This window comes from Hyaena hyaena, unplaced genomic scaffold (assembly GCF_003009895.1).
Source record: "Hyaena hyaena isolate Hyena2069 unplaced genomic scaffold, ASM300989v1 scaffold_545, whole genome shotgun sequence".
Lineage (NCBI taxonomy): Eukaryota > Metazoa > Chordata > Mammalia > Carnivora > Hyaenidae > Hyaena > Hyaena hyaena.
The window spans coordinates 305,008-323,385 of NW_024081178.1; the positions used below are offsets into that span (position 1 = coordinate 305,008).

The 18,378-nt window shown below is 43.8% G+C and overlaps 1 protein-coding gene across 1 annotated transcript in view; it reads left to right on the plus strand.

The window, feature by feature from the left end:
- Positions 1-18,378, plus strand: part of CSMD1 (CUB and Sushi multiple domains 1) — a 467,695-nt gene that overhangs the window by 300,735 nt on the left and 148,582 nt on the right. The window contains exons 35-39 of the mRNA XM_039255776.1: positions 3,901-4,089; positions 13,043-13,220; positions 15,276-15,421; positions 16,170-16,250; positions 17,297-17,410. Of these exons, the coding sequence (XP_039111707.1) occupies positions 3,901-4,089; positions 13,043-13,220; positions 15,276-15,421; positions 16,170-16,250; positions 17,297-17,410 (708 nt within the window). The remainder of the gene's footprint in view (positions 1-3,900; positions 4,090-13,042; positions 13,221-15,275; positions 15,422-16,169; positions 16,251-17,296; positions 17,411-18,378) is intronic.

An 18,378-nucleotide genomic window follows, 5' to 3' on the forward strand; every position in this document is an offset into this window, starting at 1 on the left:
AAGCACCTCGGTCCCCCATCCCCAGCCAAGGCTTGGGGCTGCCCCCAAAGCATGGGATTGGCCGCAACTTCAGGCTGTGTCGGTTGGCTTCACTGATAGGCATGGGGACCAAGGAGTTTAGATAGCCGATAAAGAACATTCAGGCAGGTAATGCCACTTAGGAGTGAGAACCGGGATCGTACCCTCATCGGGGAAGAAGAGAGATGTGCCAGCCGGTCTGGGGGAGACGAGTTCTGTGTGTGCACAGGGAATTCTGTGCTGCATGTGCTCCTGGGAGCCCAGCCTCATGTTGTCAAGGAGAGGGAAGCCCAGCCTCGGGGGAGGGCACAGGGTCGTATTCAGCGTAGACGCTGATGCAGAGTACAGCCTCTCCTCCCTGTAGCCAGGCTGTGAGGAGACCTGTGTGAGGGTACGTGTGTTACGTGCTGTTTCATGTGATTGTTCATTAGGGATCTCTATGAACTAGGGCGCCTGGGTGCCTCAGTCGGTTAAGCGTTCAGCTCTTCGTTTCCACTCAGGTCATGATCTCACAGTTCATAAGTTCAAACCCCGCATCAGACTCTGCACTGACAATGCAGAGCCTGCTTGGAATTTTCTCTCTGCCCCATTCCCACTTACACATGTAGTCTATCACTTTCAAATAAATAAATACACTTAAAAATTTTTTTTCAAAAAGGAATCTCTTTTACCTGTTCCCATTGCTTGCATCGGTACCCCAGGACCCTGCTAAACCGCAGATAGAATCTTTCACAGAGGATGGTGCTCTGTTGAACACAGTCTTGATTCTGCTCACATGGGAACCGCCATCCATTTTTGATGTATATATATTTAAGTTTTTATTAGCAGTTGTATGTGATGCATTAGAGGACTCATTTCTCCAGCAGAGTTTATTATACTTCAAGCAGAAAAGAATGAGCACAAACTGCTGACTTCGTTCTGAAAGAGTGTAATAAGAAGGAAATTGGTTGATGTTTGGAGCACAGTAGGGCATTCTCTGTTCTTTTTGTGAACCTGCTTCTAATAAAGTAAATTTAGGCTCTAATAACAAGACTGCAAGCACTGTGGGTATTTGCTAGGCCATTTGGCCCTGGCTTTCCGGAAAAGGCTGCTTCTATGGCTTTCAGTGTGAGGTGGCCCTTGGGAGAGGTGGGTGACCTGGCTCTAGATTTGCCACATCAGCCAAGGGAGGGGCACAGTGAGGAAATGGAGAAAAGTGTGTGTGTGTGTGTGTGTGTGTGTGCGCATGCATGCGTGCACGTGCACACGTGCGCACGCATGCATAAAGTGTGTGGATGTGTAAGTGTACATATACACGTGTGTTTCTGTGTGTGCATGTGTGTGAGTAAACATGTATGTGTGTGAGTGTGTGCATGTGTGTAGTGTTTGTGTGTGTGCATGTGTGTGCTTAAACGTGTATGGATGTGTGGGTGTGTGTGCATATAAGTGTAGTGTTTCTGTGTGTGTGCTTGTATGTGCATGTGTCTGCATAAACGTGGATGGATATGTGAGTGTGTGTGCATACTGTATGCTGTGTTTGTGTGTGTATTTATATGTGTGTGCATGCTGTGTGTAAATGTGTACAGATGCATGTGCACATGTGTGGTGTGTGAATGTATATGTGTGTGTGCAAACACGCATGGATATGTGAGTGTGTATGTGTGCATATGTGTATGTGTGTGCATTGTGCAAACATGTATGGGTGTGTGTGCATACGGGTGTGAGGTGTTTGTGCATGCGTGAACATGTATGGATGTATGAGTGTGTATGTGGGCATATGTGTGTGTGATGTGTGTGCATGAACATGTATGGATATATGAGTGTGTGGACATGTGTGATGTGTTTGTGCATGTGTGTGCGTGTGTGAACATATATGGATGTAAGAGTGTGTATGTCGGCATACATGTGTGATGTGTTTGTGCATGTGTGTGCATGTGTATACGTGTGAACAGGTAGGATGTGTGAGTGTGTGCATATATGTGTGGTGTTTGTGTGCATGCGTGTGTGCACGGTGCACGCATCTGTCTCCACGCGTGTGCGGTGCAGAGAGAGAGGCGCACTGATTGGCCGTGGCTTTCTGGCATAGTGTGCCTGCCCTTGTACTTAGTACTTAGCAGCAGAGCCTTCTAAGCTTCTGCTTTTCCAATAAATGTGATAACGTTACAAAAGCAGTTGCTAATAACCTACTTGCCGTTCGGTGCTGGGCGTGTTTTCCTTCCACACATGGTTGGTTGGTTGGTTGGTTTCATTCGGTTTGAATGCTCTTTTCTTTTGAACAGTTCAGATGTATTTCCCCTTGAAGTCTGGTACTAGGTAGGAGATTTCAACAGGAAAATATTTTCCTTATACGATGCAGAAAAATAATTTGGAAGACACCTCTGTATACTGTGCAGCTGTCGTCTTTAGGCTGGATTGCAAATTGCAAAATTGTGAGTTCCAAGCACTTTTTCTTTTGCAAATGATTGCTAGAGCCTTGCGTTTCATTAATAATAATTGTGCTCAGTTGCTTATTGATCTGGAATAAATCCTTGAATAGGTGATTTCTCCTTCTCTTGTCTCAGGAATTCATGTTACAACATAGCTTCACCAGAACAGAGCCCCGAAAGCTCAAATAATTGTTAAACTGTTTGATTTTGCATAAATAAGTTTTATCTCCATAAGGAGTTGCCTACGTGTCAAAAGATGGCATTGAGTTAAAAATATTGCAGCGACTGTTTTCCTCTTATTCTCAGTGTTTTAAAGGTGCAATTCCCCATAATAATGACGGGCATTACAAGTAGATTGGAATAAATGTATTGTTAGCACCTCCGAGGTTATGAAGTCTCATTGCATAAAGCACGCGAGTGGTGTCCACTGTGATCTCGTTGAGGACACAACGCTCGCCCTCTGCCGGTGCAGCGTGCACCAGAGCGGGAGCCCGCCTCGGCCGGAGATTCGCGGAGGCCCCGTTTGTTCTGGGGGGCTGTGTCCACCTCCATGTTCTTCCCAGTGTCAGTGCCTGGGGGTGGGGGGCCGGTGCCATGAATTATCTCGCGTTGCTTGAGGCCTTTGCACTGTTTGGCGTCTGGTGTCTGCTCTTGCCTGCGATCACTCACTAGCTGCTTGTTGGACTCCCATCCAGAGACATACGATTGCAAATATAAAAATAAGTGAAGCCAAGTGAAATGTGAAATGAGGTGAAATTAAGGGCTTTTTAATCTGCTAACTACAGTGAGGGTTAATTTTACTGTTAAAATTTTTAAATTTATCTCACAGTATTGGAACTTGTAAATCCATTGGAGAGTATCCTTAATATATGCAAAATATAAATACATACTATTTACTACATAAACTATATTTTATTAAAAAGATTGTACTGATAGTAGTTGCTAGTACAATGTTTTCTATAGGGTCTTTTTTTAAAAAATAAGAAAATGCAGTTGCTTTTTAAATTTTATTTGTAAAGGACAATTAAATAATCAAAACACAACAACTACATATTTCCTCGTTATTAACACTCAGAATGGAGTGCTAGTATAATTCTCTTCTAAATTAAAAGGAAATTAAGTCCGCATTCACCTGATATTTTTTGCAGGCAACTTTCATTGTCATTTATTCTACCTTTTTAAAAAGGCAGTTCATATCATATACTCTCTTCCCCCAAAGTCAACGCTGTCAAACTTATTCTTGGTATGTGTTTTACTACTTCTAAAGCACACAATTAAGTATGTATTAATTGCAAGTTGTTTTAATTCTGTTACTACTAAGAATTGTTTCACTTAGGATGATAGGTGGCAACCTGGAAAAGATATTGTTTTAAAACTTACTGAAAACATTAGCCATAAGAAGCTGTATGTGAGCCCAGTCCTGTGAATTCTAACCAACCTAACTTCTCACACATGAGCTTGATTCTGTCTCTTTCAGCCTATGAGCTACAGAACTGCCCGGACCCACCTCCTTTCCAGAATGGTTATACGATCAGCTCGGATTACAGTGTGGGACAGTCCATATCCTTCGAGTGCTACCCTGGGTACATTTTAATCGGCCACCCCGTCCTCACCTGTCAGCACGGGGTCAACAGAAACTGGAATTACCCTTTTCCAAGATGTGATGGTAGGTTAATCATTCTTGGCAGCCACGTAATTTTTCGTGTGTATAATCGTGCGTTAAATGAACATATTAGAGATTCCATTAACTTATCAACAAATATTTATTAGCAATCTGTTCTGACAGACTCATTCTACTTAGTAAGTGTTTCAGGAGTATCATATGGCAGTAAGTTAAAAAGATGAATAAATAGGCCTCGCCCTCAATGGAAATTATAAAGAGAGCAAAATAATAAACACAGATCTTTATAACGCAAAACCAGACACAAGAGATACATGAAGAAGGATGGCGTTTGCTTGGGAAGTGATCAGGGAACTCTTTGTGATGGCCGCGGCTCCACCAAATTACGGGATTCGTGGAAGAAAGGACGCTTGTTCATTTTACCCTCGATGTTTTTTATTGCATAACTTTTACAGTTAACATCTGCTCCTTTGGTATTTCAGAAAATGGGTTTTATTTTTGCAGTGGGCGTGGGGGCGTATACGTACTCTCTTGCTACCAGACGTGGGGCATCCGGGGTGGAAAGAACAGTGTGGGCAAAGGCGTCCTTAGAAACAGCCATAGGAAACAAGGAGAGTAGTGCAGTTGGTAGCGCCTGACCATCAGGGTTTGTTGCACAGGTGGGATCCGGGCTGACCCTCAGCGGTGATGGGGGGACTCCGGGCCATCAAGTCACCCTAGTCTGTGCGGGAATCACTCTTTAGAGCCTCTGTATGGTGACCTGATTTTTTTTGATGGTTTCACAATTTTCGTAATATCAGTTGAAGTTAATAGATCACGTACATTGTTTATGAAGAAAGCACATGAAACAGAAAGTTCCTGAGAGCCTAATATTCTAGCATTATAAATACAGTGCCTTTGAGTGAAAAAATAATGAAATTACTGACTCTGTGGCCCTTTGAAATGCTAAACATTTATATCCCAGGTGGCAAAAGGGGAAGGGAGCTGCCTGGGTTTCAGTTTCTACTAAAAAAGTTAAAAAAAAAAAAAACCTGTGGACTTTTTAAATTATATTTCTCACCCATATTTTTCCATTCTATATTATTGTTTTAAAAACCTATGAAAAGAAATTTTAACTGTATTTAAAAAAAAACCTTAATCTAATGCACATTTATTAACATATAGAACAGCATTTAAAAAATTATTTTATAAAACTGAGTACAACAGTAGCCCGTCTGGTGCTCTTGATTAAACACGTCTTGATTAAACACGTCAGGGCGCCTGGGGGCTCAGTAGGGGGAGCGGCCGACTCTTGATTCAGCTCAGGTCATGATGTCGTGGTTCGTGGGGTGGAGCCCACGTCAGGCTCTGTGCTGACGGCCAGGAGCCTGCTTGGGATTCTCTCTCCCTCTGCCCGTGCCCTGCTTCTGTATTCTCACCTGCACCAAACTGAATAAACAAACTGAAAAAAAAAAACTTAAAAATCTTTTTTTACTCTTTGCCATTTAAAACTTCATATATTTGATATATACATAAAATAGGTTGAATTGGCACAATTAAGCCCTTTTCGTGTTTGGAATTTTCCCCTGAATTCTTTGAATTCATCTATACATGAGAGACTTCTTGGCTTGGATATTAAAAAAGTATAATTAAATATTTAATTAGGCTTCATCACTTTTTCAAGCTAAGTCTTCAAGTATAGAAATAAATGTTGGCTTAGAGTTATTTTGTCAGCATGAAAATAACGAAATCTGTTGTTTTTGATGGAGCTCGAAGGGGATGCCACCTGTTGTGGTTCCACCATGAGATGTCCTACTACCCAGAGCTGGCCGGACGGAAGCTCAGGTCCCCCAGGCGCCCAAGCGTGCCCACGAGTCCTGACACCCACAGAAAATAGGAGATTTACCCAAACCACGCTGAGGCTGGAAAACTCACTAAAAGGACTCACAGAGCTTTATTATATTATATACTCTATCATATATATATATATTTTTAAAAGCTTTATTTATTTGTTTTAATGTTTTATTTATTTCTAGGAGAGAAAGAGATTGAGAGCATGAGCAGGGGTGGGGTCAGAGAGAGAGGGAGACACAGACTCTGAAACAGGCTCCAGGCTCTGAGCTGGCAGTCAGCACAGAGCCCGACGCAGGGCTCGAACCCACGAACCGCGAGATCATGACCTAAGCGAAAGTCGGACGCTCAACCGACTAAGCCACCCAGGAGCCCCTACTCTATCATATATTATATTAGCTATTACATAATACTACAGCTGTTATATGCTCTGGCTGCAGTTTATAACAAGGAAAGGACACCTTAAAATCATAGAAAAGGATGCATCCCTCTCTCAGAACTGACGGGTGACAATGCGTAGGCAGGCAGTACTGATCGCCCAGTGGTTGATGGCAGCCTCCAAGCCCACGGATACCCTGTAACGCAAAGGCCCCACCTCAGCCACGTGGCTGGTCTTTCCGGCATGACCAGCCCTGCCCTGGAACTATCAAGTACCACCAGCCCCCCACCCCCCCATGAAGCTAAGACGCTCCCATCAGGTGTGTTGTCTGTCAGGTGTGTCGTAACCCCCCCCCCCCCCAGAACAGAGGCCTAGACCTCTCCACAGGCAAGGTCAAATGCTTTACTGCACAAGCATTTTTACCATCGTGTCTCTCTTCGTATCTATAATGTCACAGACAGACTAAAACACAACAAAACATAAGATTCATATAAAATTATGTCGTAAATTAATTTTTCTAAGCAGCATCCAATGTGTGTTTAATGTCCTCTCCATGTTGGATTCAATTCAAAAACAAAATAAGCAGAGGATATCATTTTTTTATTTTTATTTAAAATGTTTTATTTATTTCTGAGAGAGCAAGAGAGAGACAGCATGAGCAGAGGTGGGTCAGAGAGAGAGGGAGACACAGAATCCGAAACAGGCTCCAGGCTCTGAGCTGTCAGCACAGAGCCTGACGCGGGGCTCGAACCCATGAACCGTGAGATCATGACCTCAGCCAAAGTCGGACGCTTAACCGACTGAGCCACCCATGTGCCCCGAGGATATCATTTTATAACAGAAGTTATTTTATTTGTGAGAGGTTGTATTTCCAAAAACATATATAATAAAAAAGAGGGTTTGCTAAGCGAGGGAGACTATTCACATGTTGCTCAGTGTCCACCCAGACTGTGGGCAAGCCCCTCCAGGACAGCAGTGCACTCTGCTGATTATCAGTATACTCACCTAGACTGCATTTCCTTTATCCACATGGTTTTTTAGTTGAGATTTATTCTTCGTGTACAGGACAAATGCACTGAAAGACAGTCTTCTAAGATCCAGCCCGTACACTTGCAACAAATCTCAGAAGAGAACATAGATACTATGAACAACTTCTAGCATCCTCAGGAAAAACTGAGCAATTCAGATAATTATGACTCAAGAATTTGAAATCTTTTTTATTTTTTTATGTTTATTTATTATTGAGACAGAGAAACAGAGCATGCGTCAGGGAGGGGCAGAGAGCGAGGGAGACACAGAATCTGAAGCAGGCTCCAGGCTCTGAGCTGTCAGCACAGAGCCCGATGTGGGGCTTGAACCCACAAACTGTGAGATCGTGATGTGAGCTGAAGTTGGATGCTTAACCGACTGAGCCACCCAGGCGCCCCAAGAATTTAAATCTTAAGACATCAATCCTGACAAACATATGAAACTAGTTTATATGCACATGATGAAAATATTAATATGTTTATTGCATAAGGATCAATTCTATAAAATTAGCATGTTCTAAATTTATTTTAAAAAACATCCTGGGCTAAAAGTATGATACCTATTAAAAGAAAAAAGAAGAGAAACATAAAGGGTCTTGAAGTGTTTTGAGAAATTCAAGACATTATTTTTGCCAAGTAACCTAATTATACAGAAGTCTCAGTTAAAAAAAGTGGATTATCATTTTTAAAATATGGTTTAAGAGACTTGTTTATTGATTTACTCACTGTAATTTGATAATCAATATGTATCTCTCCTTACAAATACAGTGTAAAATTTTTAGATATTTTGTTGACCTAATTAATTTTCTCTTATTGAAATACTTTTATAGATATAATTTTAAGAACTTTTTTAAAGTTAAGCACCGTCGGGTGGCTAGGTGGCTCAGTCAGTTAAGTGTCTGACTCTTGACTTCAGCTCGGGTCATGATCTCAAGTTTCAAGTCCCACATCTGGCTCTACACTGACAGCGCAGAGCCTGCTTGGGATTCTCTCTCCTCTCTCTCTGTTCCTACCCTGCACGCTCTCTCTCTCTCTAAAAGTAAATAAATAAACTTAAAAGATAATTTTTAAAAAGTATATTTAAAGTTAAGTGCTGTCATGATATTCCTCACCTAAAGATGCAGTAGTATGTTGATGGGGAACTATCTGGACACAGACCGTCATTAAGATACCTTAATACGTTGCAGTTAGTGAACTAGCAACTGCTTCCAGATTGAAAGATTTTCTAGGTAGAACCCTATTTGATTGCAGAACCCTAATTGACATGAGAAATGCAACTAGCCAAAGAATATGTTATTATATACATAGTTTTGAAAATTAAGGCTTACCGAGTTGATTGATAAATACAGAAAATAATCTCTCCTAATAGTTTAGAATAAAAATGACCTTCTGAAGAATACAACTAACTTGTATTCGTAAATGTTATTTTACATATGCCCATTATGAAACAATTTTAGGATAAAGTGCACTGTGTCTCTCTGTCTCAAAACCATCATAAGGAAACCAAAGTGAAGAAAAAAAAATAGGTCAGAAATACCTATGGTGCTGCGTACATTCTATGAGATTAGGCATTCGGTTCCTGGGTACATTAATAGTCAAGAGTTTAAAATTCATAAATATTCATCCCAGATGTAGGTATTTGTTGTTTGGTACCATAAGCTTTCTCCTCACACTCTTATTAAGCAGGAATCTTAATATAATCCTGGAGAGAACCATCTATAAATTATCTATAACTGTCCTAGTGGATATTTAGGGTTTTTAAATTTTAATTTCTGATTGAAATAACTTAATAAGCTCTTTCTATCCAACTCAATTCAGAGAAAGTCGCTTGGTACACTTTTTTTTAAGTGGAGAAAAAGCATAATGAAGAGATAGATGTCTCAGTGACCCTTGATTTTTCCAAGTGTAGCCAGCCTCAGATTAAATGAAGGGACTGTGTGTCTCCACCTCCCTGTGCTGATGTCCACCATGCCCACCAGCTCATCTTCCAGTATCTTTGGGCTTCACGTGAGCTTGAATTGGTGAGATACACTCATCACTTTTTGTATGAGCCTCCTAACAGCTTCACATTCTCAAATGACAGTAAAATGACCAGAATCCACGCCGTACTTCAGGCAGTGGTGCAGATTGGTGCAGAGTGGGGTTGGGTAGGAAGTGAGGATGGGGGTGAAGGCTACTTAGACACAAATAGGCACTGAGTAAATGTCATCCGCTCCTCAGATTCAGTATAGCCAATGCAGGCTCTAGAAGCTGATGAAAGTAGACACCTTCGGCCTCTTTATGTGCATATTTTTCTCTGGAGAAACACCTACAGAGGTAACTGAAGAATTTTCATTAATTATACTTCACACAGCAGTCCTTTCTCACAACCTGTTGCCGACACACGTGTGCACAAAGGGTGACACACTAACACTCGCTCTGGCACTCCTGGCCACTGCGTGTGCGTTTTCCCCACAACAAGCCATTCTGCGACACTGCTAGAGAGCTGCGTCGGGACACAGCTCTGCCTCTGTCTCCCCGTGGAGAGCTTCTGGTCTCACAGGTGGAAAGTTGAGTCCGGCCAGGTCGCCCCTGCCCTGCCCTCCCCCTTGGGATGCCAGTCGCATGTCCCGGTTGCCACCTGTGCTTCTCAGAACCCCCTGACTCCCTCCTCCTAGCGGGTTGGTTTGCTAGAGCCACACAGAGCTCAGGAAGGCGCGCCCTGTATGACAGGGCAGCAGCCACGTGGAAGTCAGACAGGGGCAGCGTGTGTGGGGAGATGAGCAGAGGGCCCCGTTCTCTCCGGGTGACCCATCGCCCCAGCACCCCCCGTGCTCACCCCTGGGAACTTCTCCAGACGCCATCCTTTGATGCTTTCCAAGTCATCTCATTAACACACACTCAGCCGGGCTTGAAAGGCTCTTGCTGTGAATGACAACGGAAACCTTTATCTCTTCCGTCATACAGCTTTTGTCCCAGGATTTCTGGAGCTCTGTGCACGGAACAGGGAGAAGGGCAGAACATGTATGTTTCTTATTAATAAACCACGACAGCACAGTGAACATTCACAAGTCCATAAGTGGACATGTGTTTATTTCCTCCTCATCTCTGGGAAGCGGAGGGGCTCTGGCGCGCATGCGGCTCCTAGCTGAGAAGGCTGTGAAGCGCGTGCCTCGGGGCCCTGCCTGTCCTGCTGTGACGAGGCTCACAGGCGCAGGGCTGGCGGCCGGCCAGGAGGAGGCGCCTCCGCTGGGCCGTGGTGCCTGTTCCTCGCGGAGCCTTCACGACCCATCCCTCCAGCTCAGAGTACGCTTTGAACCTCACCTTCAGGGAGAGGATGGAGGGGACGGATCCACGTCATGCCCGGTCAGGTCACACGTCCGCTGTCTCTGTGGAGGTCAAGTGAGATGCCACCCAGATGAGCAAGTCTACGTGATGACAAAGACTTCTCTGGGCTAAGAGACCGGGGGACGTGGTAGAGGAAACGTCAACTCCTTTTCCATAGGGTCCTCTTCTCTCTCTAGACAACAGGGCAAGATTTGCTTTGAGGAATTTTGTTTGCATCGATGGGATATTATTACCTCTTGTGACAAGCAGTGTTTGTTCTTTCCCTCATCATACGTATATAAGTTGACTTTTATACTTATTTTGCATTTGCTTCGTATCTTTCTTGGTCACCATTCAGTGAGCTCTACGAGATCAGTGCTCTGTGGTTCTCTGCTGTGTCCCCTGCTCTAACCTAACGCCTCCTGGTACATAATAGACACTCAGTAAATACTCACTGAATAAATACATGGTGCACTTATTATTTGAATATCATACGCAAGGAATGGCAAGGATATATGACTTGCTCAATGTCCCAGAGCTAGTAAGTGACACAAAGAACTTCAGAACCCAGCAATGTGTCCTACCAAGAAAATTACCATATTGTTTCCTTTGCCCTTTAAGAGGTGGCCTGATCCGTTTTCATTTGCTTGTTTTGTTGTATTTTATCACCACTGGGAAGGGTACTACTGTATATATTGTGGTTATACAATTATAAGGTTCAACCTGAACAGTCAAAATGCACACGGGAAGTCTTGGAGATTATAGATTGCAGGTCAATACCAAATCAACAGCCTCAGGCCCACATACAGTATGTCAGCCCGGCGGCTTCCATGTGTTTCTTCCTGAAATATTTTGTGGTGATTCTTACTCATTTTCAATTTATCAATTATTTGTTGTCTCTCACTTATTGCGATCTGAGTTAGGCAATGGGGATCCATGAAAGCAGGTTTGGGGTGGGGATGAAAAGGAACACAGTCCCTGACTCCCGGCTGCTAACAGCCTGACAGTCTAACGGCAGAGAACTGCTACAGTTAATTACTGCCGCATAATAAGTGAATAACCCTGGCCATCAAGGGCCAAACCACCTTAAGGGAGCAGTAATATTTGAGTCAAGTTCTGAAGAAAGGGATCAGCTCACCCTGGCAGCAGAGTAGGAGAAAAGCATTTGAAGGCTTCATGTAGAGTGAATATTTGCATGATATTTGGAGGGGAGAGAACGTAAGAGAACTTTCTGGGGGCACCAGATTATACAGGTTATAAGTGTCCCTGTGCTTCATTTACAAAGCAAGATTTGTCTGACTTCAAACCCCACTTATCAATAATTATGCCATAAAACTTCTAAAATGTTCCTCTCAGACCCTGTCTTTTAATGGATTCATCCACAACTTGGGCCAGATTCCATCCATTATATCCCAGGATATTTTCTACCTCCTCTGAAATAAATATGCAGGTGTGTGATGAAGGCAGCGATGTACCATACTGCCTCATGGCATGGCATCAGTCGTGACTTTGAACTGTTTATTGAAGTGGTTATTTTTCTGTTTTTTAAAACATAGTTTGGTCTGTGTTCTCCACCTGAATTTTACACCTTTGGTGCCAAGTCTTTGAACCCCCAGAAGATTCATGCCAGGAACAGCCACTCATGCTACATCTATTGGATTTTGGCTGATTAAAGCATCTACTGGTTTATGACTTTGATGTGTCATATACCACCGTCCAAATGTAATAATGCATTCAGATTATCCTGCTAATATAGAGTCACTTCATTTCTCCGTAGATAAGACAAAATAATTGCCATGGCAACAGGGAACACCAGTTCATTAAGTAAAATAAACATAGACTGATTAGGGATGGTGAGTCTTCAACCACTGAAAGCCGGTGAGATACGAAAATCTTCAATAAAACACCATGTACATGATTTTATCTCATTTCTTCAGGTATAGGTCTGCCAAGAATTGATAATATTTTTGTTTTAGGCAAATAGACTTGGATGTTTAAATAGGTGTTAGAAATCTCACTTAAAACAACAAAAATTTTCCATTATGTATTTATGCATAATTTCTACATAATCCCTGTATCACATAGCCAATGGATTATCAGCTCAGTCACACAGGATAACTGGGTAACTGAGTAACACCTTTTTTTTTTTTTTTTTTAATTATCTGGGAATGACTTTATCCTGAAGGGATTTTGAGTGTTTGGAGAATATATTAAATGGAACTTAGATAACTTAGTTCAGAAGTAAAATTCATCGAAGGTTTTAAGACTTCAGGGGAATTACTTTGACAAAGTAGTCACTGAGAAATATTCCACAATTATTGTTTCTTAGAAGGGAAATTTCGGCTAAGGGGCTTTAGAGACTTAGAAATATTTAACTGTGTCCTTTCTAAAGCTGACTGAATGGGGATTAATTTTTTTTTTTTTTTTTTTTTTTTTTTTTTTGCTCCCTTTTCAGCCCCTTGTGGATATAACATAACTTCTCAGAATGGCACCATTTACTCCCCTGGGTTTCCGGATGAGTACCCGATCCTGAAGGACTGCGTCTGGCTTATCACTGTACCTGCCGGCCACGGGGTCTACATCAACTTCACCTTGCTGCAGACTGAAGCTGTTAACGACTACATTGCTGTTTGGTAAGGAGAGCCTTTGCATAGAAGTGATATTCAGTTGTGCCAAACCGTTCCTGTACCCACGTACATGGTGCGTGTATGCCAGATGGACACAGAAGAAATGAAGTTACTCCGCAGATATGGGAGAGGAAATTTACCAGTGACATCAGGAGATGTAGAGAACAAACGTCGTGGAACATGTTTGAGTGGTTCTGAGTTGAGAACAGCCCAAGCTTATTTTATTTCACATTTTTAAGTGTGCTAAGACTCGGCATGACAGGAGTTTGAGGCCCCTGGAAGTGGTGAAGAAGTCCTTCCCCAGCACCCTCCCGCCCCCCTTTGTAAAAACCTTGTAGAACCGCCCTGCCTTGTGATGTGTGGGAAATCCCACTGGGCCAGCAACCCGGGGGAGGGGTTCGGTTCTGGTCCTCTGCCCAAAGGGCCGTGTGGCCCTGGGTAAGTTGTCTGTGTGACCCTCGGCTATGCTTTCACGTCTGTGGAGAGGACTCCCCTACCTCTGCTTTTGGAAGTGAGAGGATGTGGGGGACACAGAGACTGCCAAGTGCTGGCGGGAGGAGGAGGGAGTACCCATGGGTGTGAGGAGGTGAGCTTAACTTGGGTTTAAAGAGCCATGATGTGCTGCCAGAATAAACTCCCATGAGAGCCGGAGTAAGAGCAGGTAGCAACGCGGCATGCATGCGCGAATGTGTCTATGCCTGTTGGGGAAGTTGGCATAAATGTTGAGCGTTTCTTATTGAAAGGCCTGGAAAGTAAGGGAGCAGCATGGGTTCAGGGTATTGGCAGATCCCAGGTATGAGTATGAGGGGAGCGCAAGCGAGCAGGACAGAGAATACGGGAGCCTTTAAATCACGCGAAGGATTCCAGACTTAGTTCTAAGAGCCAGAAGGACTCAGTATGGTCTTGGGAAGGAGAATCACCTTGACTGCAGAATTCCCAGCCTCTTTTTGTGGGAAACATATTAACGGAGGGCAGGAATGGAAGCTGGCTTTTGAGGCTCTAGAAATAACTCTTGCAGGGAGAGAGTAATGGCTGACCCAGCGGCTGAGGGAATGAGGAGGAGCCGAGAAGAGGAAATATTAACTTGATGGAGGCAAACATTAGAGTATCAGCCGCTTTACCTGGATCAACCTATAGATCTAGAAGATGGGAGCAAAAGCTCTTCACATTTAACAAAATAGAGTGCCTGTTGTCAAGAACACTAAGGAAAGGGAGACTGAAAAGTCTAGTCAACTTTGTGACGTTAAACATCTCGGTATTTCTAAACACAGTGTCCAAAAGATGGTAGTATTCTATTCGCTTGTTAAAAACATAAAAATTTCAGCTGAGTAAATTTGAAGATCTAATTGCCTTCATTAAGTGATTCGTGAATTGGGTAACCTGCCGTCTGGCAGGTAGAGACATGTTTGGAGGACTCCAGGGTGCCCAAGAGAAGGGTTTTGCAGGAAGAGGGGTGGGGCAGGATGCTGCTAGCAAAAGGGAGCATCCTTTCAGGCCAGATCACCTTCCCTTAAGGAGAAGGGGGAGAGGGGTCTTAGCATGCAGATTAGCCCATCTCCCTTGGGGTGGGGAGGGTGGAGAGAGGCCATGTGACCTCACTGGTGCTGATCCTTTCTGAATGGATGGCTTCAGATTTCACCCCAGGAGGGCGCGAGACTGCACTAAAGGGACAGATGACTCCACCTTGGACTGTGGTTTCTTTTTAACCAGTTTTTTAAAACCTTTTAGTTCAGTAGCCAGATCTCCATAAATTTCACCCATAGTTAAAGACACGCCATTGAATTTAGACTCTCAAATGCAGACGTTTGAAAGGCAGCGGATGCGTGGTTTTGTGGTCACCGGAGCGCGTGTGATCCTGTCCCTGAGATGGCTCTGGGAAGGCCAGCTGTGGGGGGAAGGGAAGTCAGCCCCGAGTTTGCCGGTGTGAGCAGCAGGCCAGTCACCTGGAGCCCCGCGTCAGACCAGCCGCTGATGCCGGGATAGAGGCCAAACTTCGGAAGAAGATCCTTAGTGTAAGCTGTACTCAGGAGCCTTCTATTCAGACGTCTGTCTCTTTCCTAGGGATGGGCCTGATCAGAACTCCCCTCAGCTGGGGGTTTTCAGTGGGAACACGGCGCTGGAGACCGCCTACAGCTCCACCAACCAAGTCCTGCTCAAGTTCCACAGCGACTTTTCAAATGGAGGCTTCTTTGTTCTCAATTTCCATGGTCAGTGCATTTTCACCATGTTGGTGAATGTGGAGAATCACATTTGGTTTTGCTGGTAGGGTTGGCATACGCCTCCTCCCCGGCTAAAGTTCCTCGATTGTGCCCAGCAAGAGCCTTAGGGGGTTTTCTGACGTTCCAGGCCAGGGTGTCCTGTGGGCTTTTTTTGCTTAATGTAACGGTATTTGATGATGTTACATGTGGTCTGTGGGAAGCTTGGTTCATTCCAAGGCGAGTGGATTGCATGTGAACCTGATACAGAGACCTTGAAAGACGCTGAGTGCCTTTCGCGGACTTCCCATTCCCTGTCTCCAAAGAGGTCAAGGTAGCACACGTCACGTGATTAGAAAGGAGGCGAAAGCAGATCCAGTGATTTTGAAAATAAATCACTTGGAAAATGGTGTATCAACACCTTCCGTCTCATAAGAACTATGTCCACGGGTGTCCTCAGATGAGAGGCAGAGAGAGAGGTCAGTGGTGGGTGAGCCATTCCTACTGCAGAATCCCAAATAGACGTAAACGTCGTAATTTTTAAAACCGGACACTTCTTTCCCTTCAGCTTTCTATCTTCTTCAGCACGAAATAATCCCCTAAGCATGTGAAGCTTGAGAATTTTATAAAGCAACTTACACATATACACATTGCAGTGTCCCTGAGCAGTAAAACAATGTAAGAGAAATGCTTTTTGTAATATTTTTGTTTATTCAGCAAATGTAGTTACGATTATTTTTTTCCCCCGTAAACCGTTTAGCATTTCAGCTCAAGAAATGCCGGCCTCCCCCCACCGTTCCACAGGCAGAGATGCTCACTGAAGATGAGGATTTTGAAATAGGTAATGCTTCCTTCACTGCAAACCATCCGCTCCACCTGGCTTTTTCACAACCACCCCTAACTCAGACGAGGAAGGGAGTATCTGTCAGAAAAATTCTAAAGCATCATTAGGGGGTTATCCATAGATGCTAGGAATCAAATAGCTATGTTTTTTCCTCCTTCATCTCCGTGATGTTCTTTTTCTGAATTTGAATTTGGCCTTTTTCATCTCAAGCACCTACTTACCTCCCACCCCCCCCCTCCCCCGTGGCCATTGTCTAGTTTGTTTTTCTTTCAAGTAAAGTTTTTGGAGACAGACTTACACAGATTTCTGTGTTTGGTTAGAAAAGCACATTCACACGCGAGAAGAACTTCATCATTTGGAGCTAAAATAATGATTAATGTAACACTGACCTTTCACTGACACTGGAATGTAATGGCAAATGTATTTAATGATCATATTTAGAAATTCTGCTTTATCATTCTGTATTTATGGCCTGTTTCATTACACAGTCATCAGGTCACATTTGGAAACCAGCTGTGGCACATGTTTGTGGCATTATTACTGTGACCCAAGATTTCTGTGTCTCAGTGACAAACATAGCAGCCGTTCTCACACCGTGTCTCAGACCACTGGTCAAAACATGTGACCCAATTTCTGGCTACTCCTAATGGCTCAGTTAATGGGAGCATTGCGCTAATTAGGGCAGGGTCACAGTTTAGCCCTCTCTGGATGCATTAAAGTCATCCTATGCTGCATCCTAAAATCCCAAGAATCTAGCACCCCCCCCAGCTCTGTTTAATAGTAGTCATGGGGGCGGCGGGATGAACACAGACACATCGGTCAAGGAGGAGGGACCTGCCACCCCATCTGTCCTCGTATCGGCTGAGACAGTGTGTTCATCCATCGGGAAGTGGCAAGGGCACCGTTGTGTTAACAGACCACAGACGAACGCAGGCGTTGGGTCAGAAGGGGTTGTGTGTGGACGTTGGCCGTTCGGTGGTCTCGGGCCGCGCCCCGTGTGCCGCGGGCCCCGAGGCTCAGGCGTGCTGTGCTGACCCTTGCAGGGGACTATGTGAAGTACCAGTGCCACCCGGGGTACACGCTCTCAGGGACCGACACGCTGGCCTGCAGACTCCGTTCCCAGCTGCAGTTCGAGGGCTCTCCCCCCACGTGTGAAGGTAGGCGCAGCGAGGCCGGCCGGGGTGCCCGTCCCGCGCAGGGCAGCGCTGCTGGCCAGGCCCGCGCTTCCTCTTCGTTTCCCTGCCTCTGAATTTAACCTCCGTGTTACAGTCTCGTCGCAGTTAAAATGACCGGCTAACAGAAAGACCTAATTACCTCTCTCTTTCGGCTATCTCGAAAATACAAATCCAAGCCGCATGGAACACAGAGTCTTTTTTTTTTTTTTCCCAACAGTTTATCAGAAAAATTTCAAACGTTTGGCAGTGTTGAGATAATTTAAAAATGAGCTTCTGAACACCTACCACCGAGGGTCCACCATTAATATTTACTGTACATCCTTTGTCACATGTGTGTTTTCCTTTCATCCGCCCATTAATGTATCTGTTATTTTTGATGCGTTTCAAGGTAGATTACAGGTACCACTACACTTCCCTCTAAATGCGTAAGCATGCATAAAATTACCTAGTGTTTACTGCTTTTTCTGTAAAATTTATAGACCTCAAAATCCACGTATGTTGCATACAATACAACGCACCCATTTCATGTATTCACGTTTCTTTAAAATACAAAGACCATAGGCAATATCAGACAAAATTATTGGATAAAGTATTTTCAAAATATTTGAGGGGCTCCTGTGTGGCACAGTCAGTTATGTGTCCAGCTCTTGATCTGGGCTGAAGTCATGATCTCATGGTTTCTGGGATCGAGCCCCACACCGGGCTCTGTGCTGACAGTACAGAGCCTGCTAGGGATTCTTCCCCCAAAAATAAATAAAAAAATGAACTTCAAAATATGTGAAAGGCTCCATTCTCAAGTAGTATTGGGAGAAAAAATACTAGAAAAATATAAATAAGTTAAAATGGTTCAAAATGGGTCAGAAGTGTCATTGTTGGGTGAATCAGAAAGTTTTCCAAATTAGAATAGTTTTTTTTTTTTTTTTTGTAACTTCAAAATCACAATGACATTC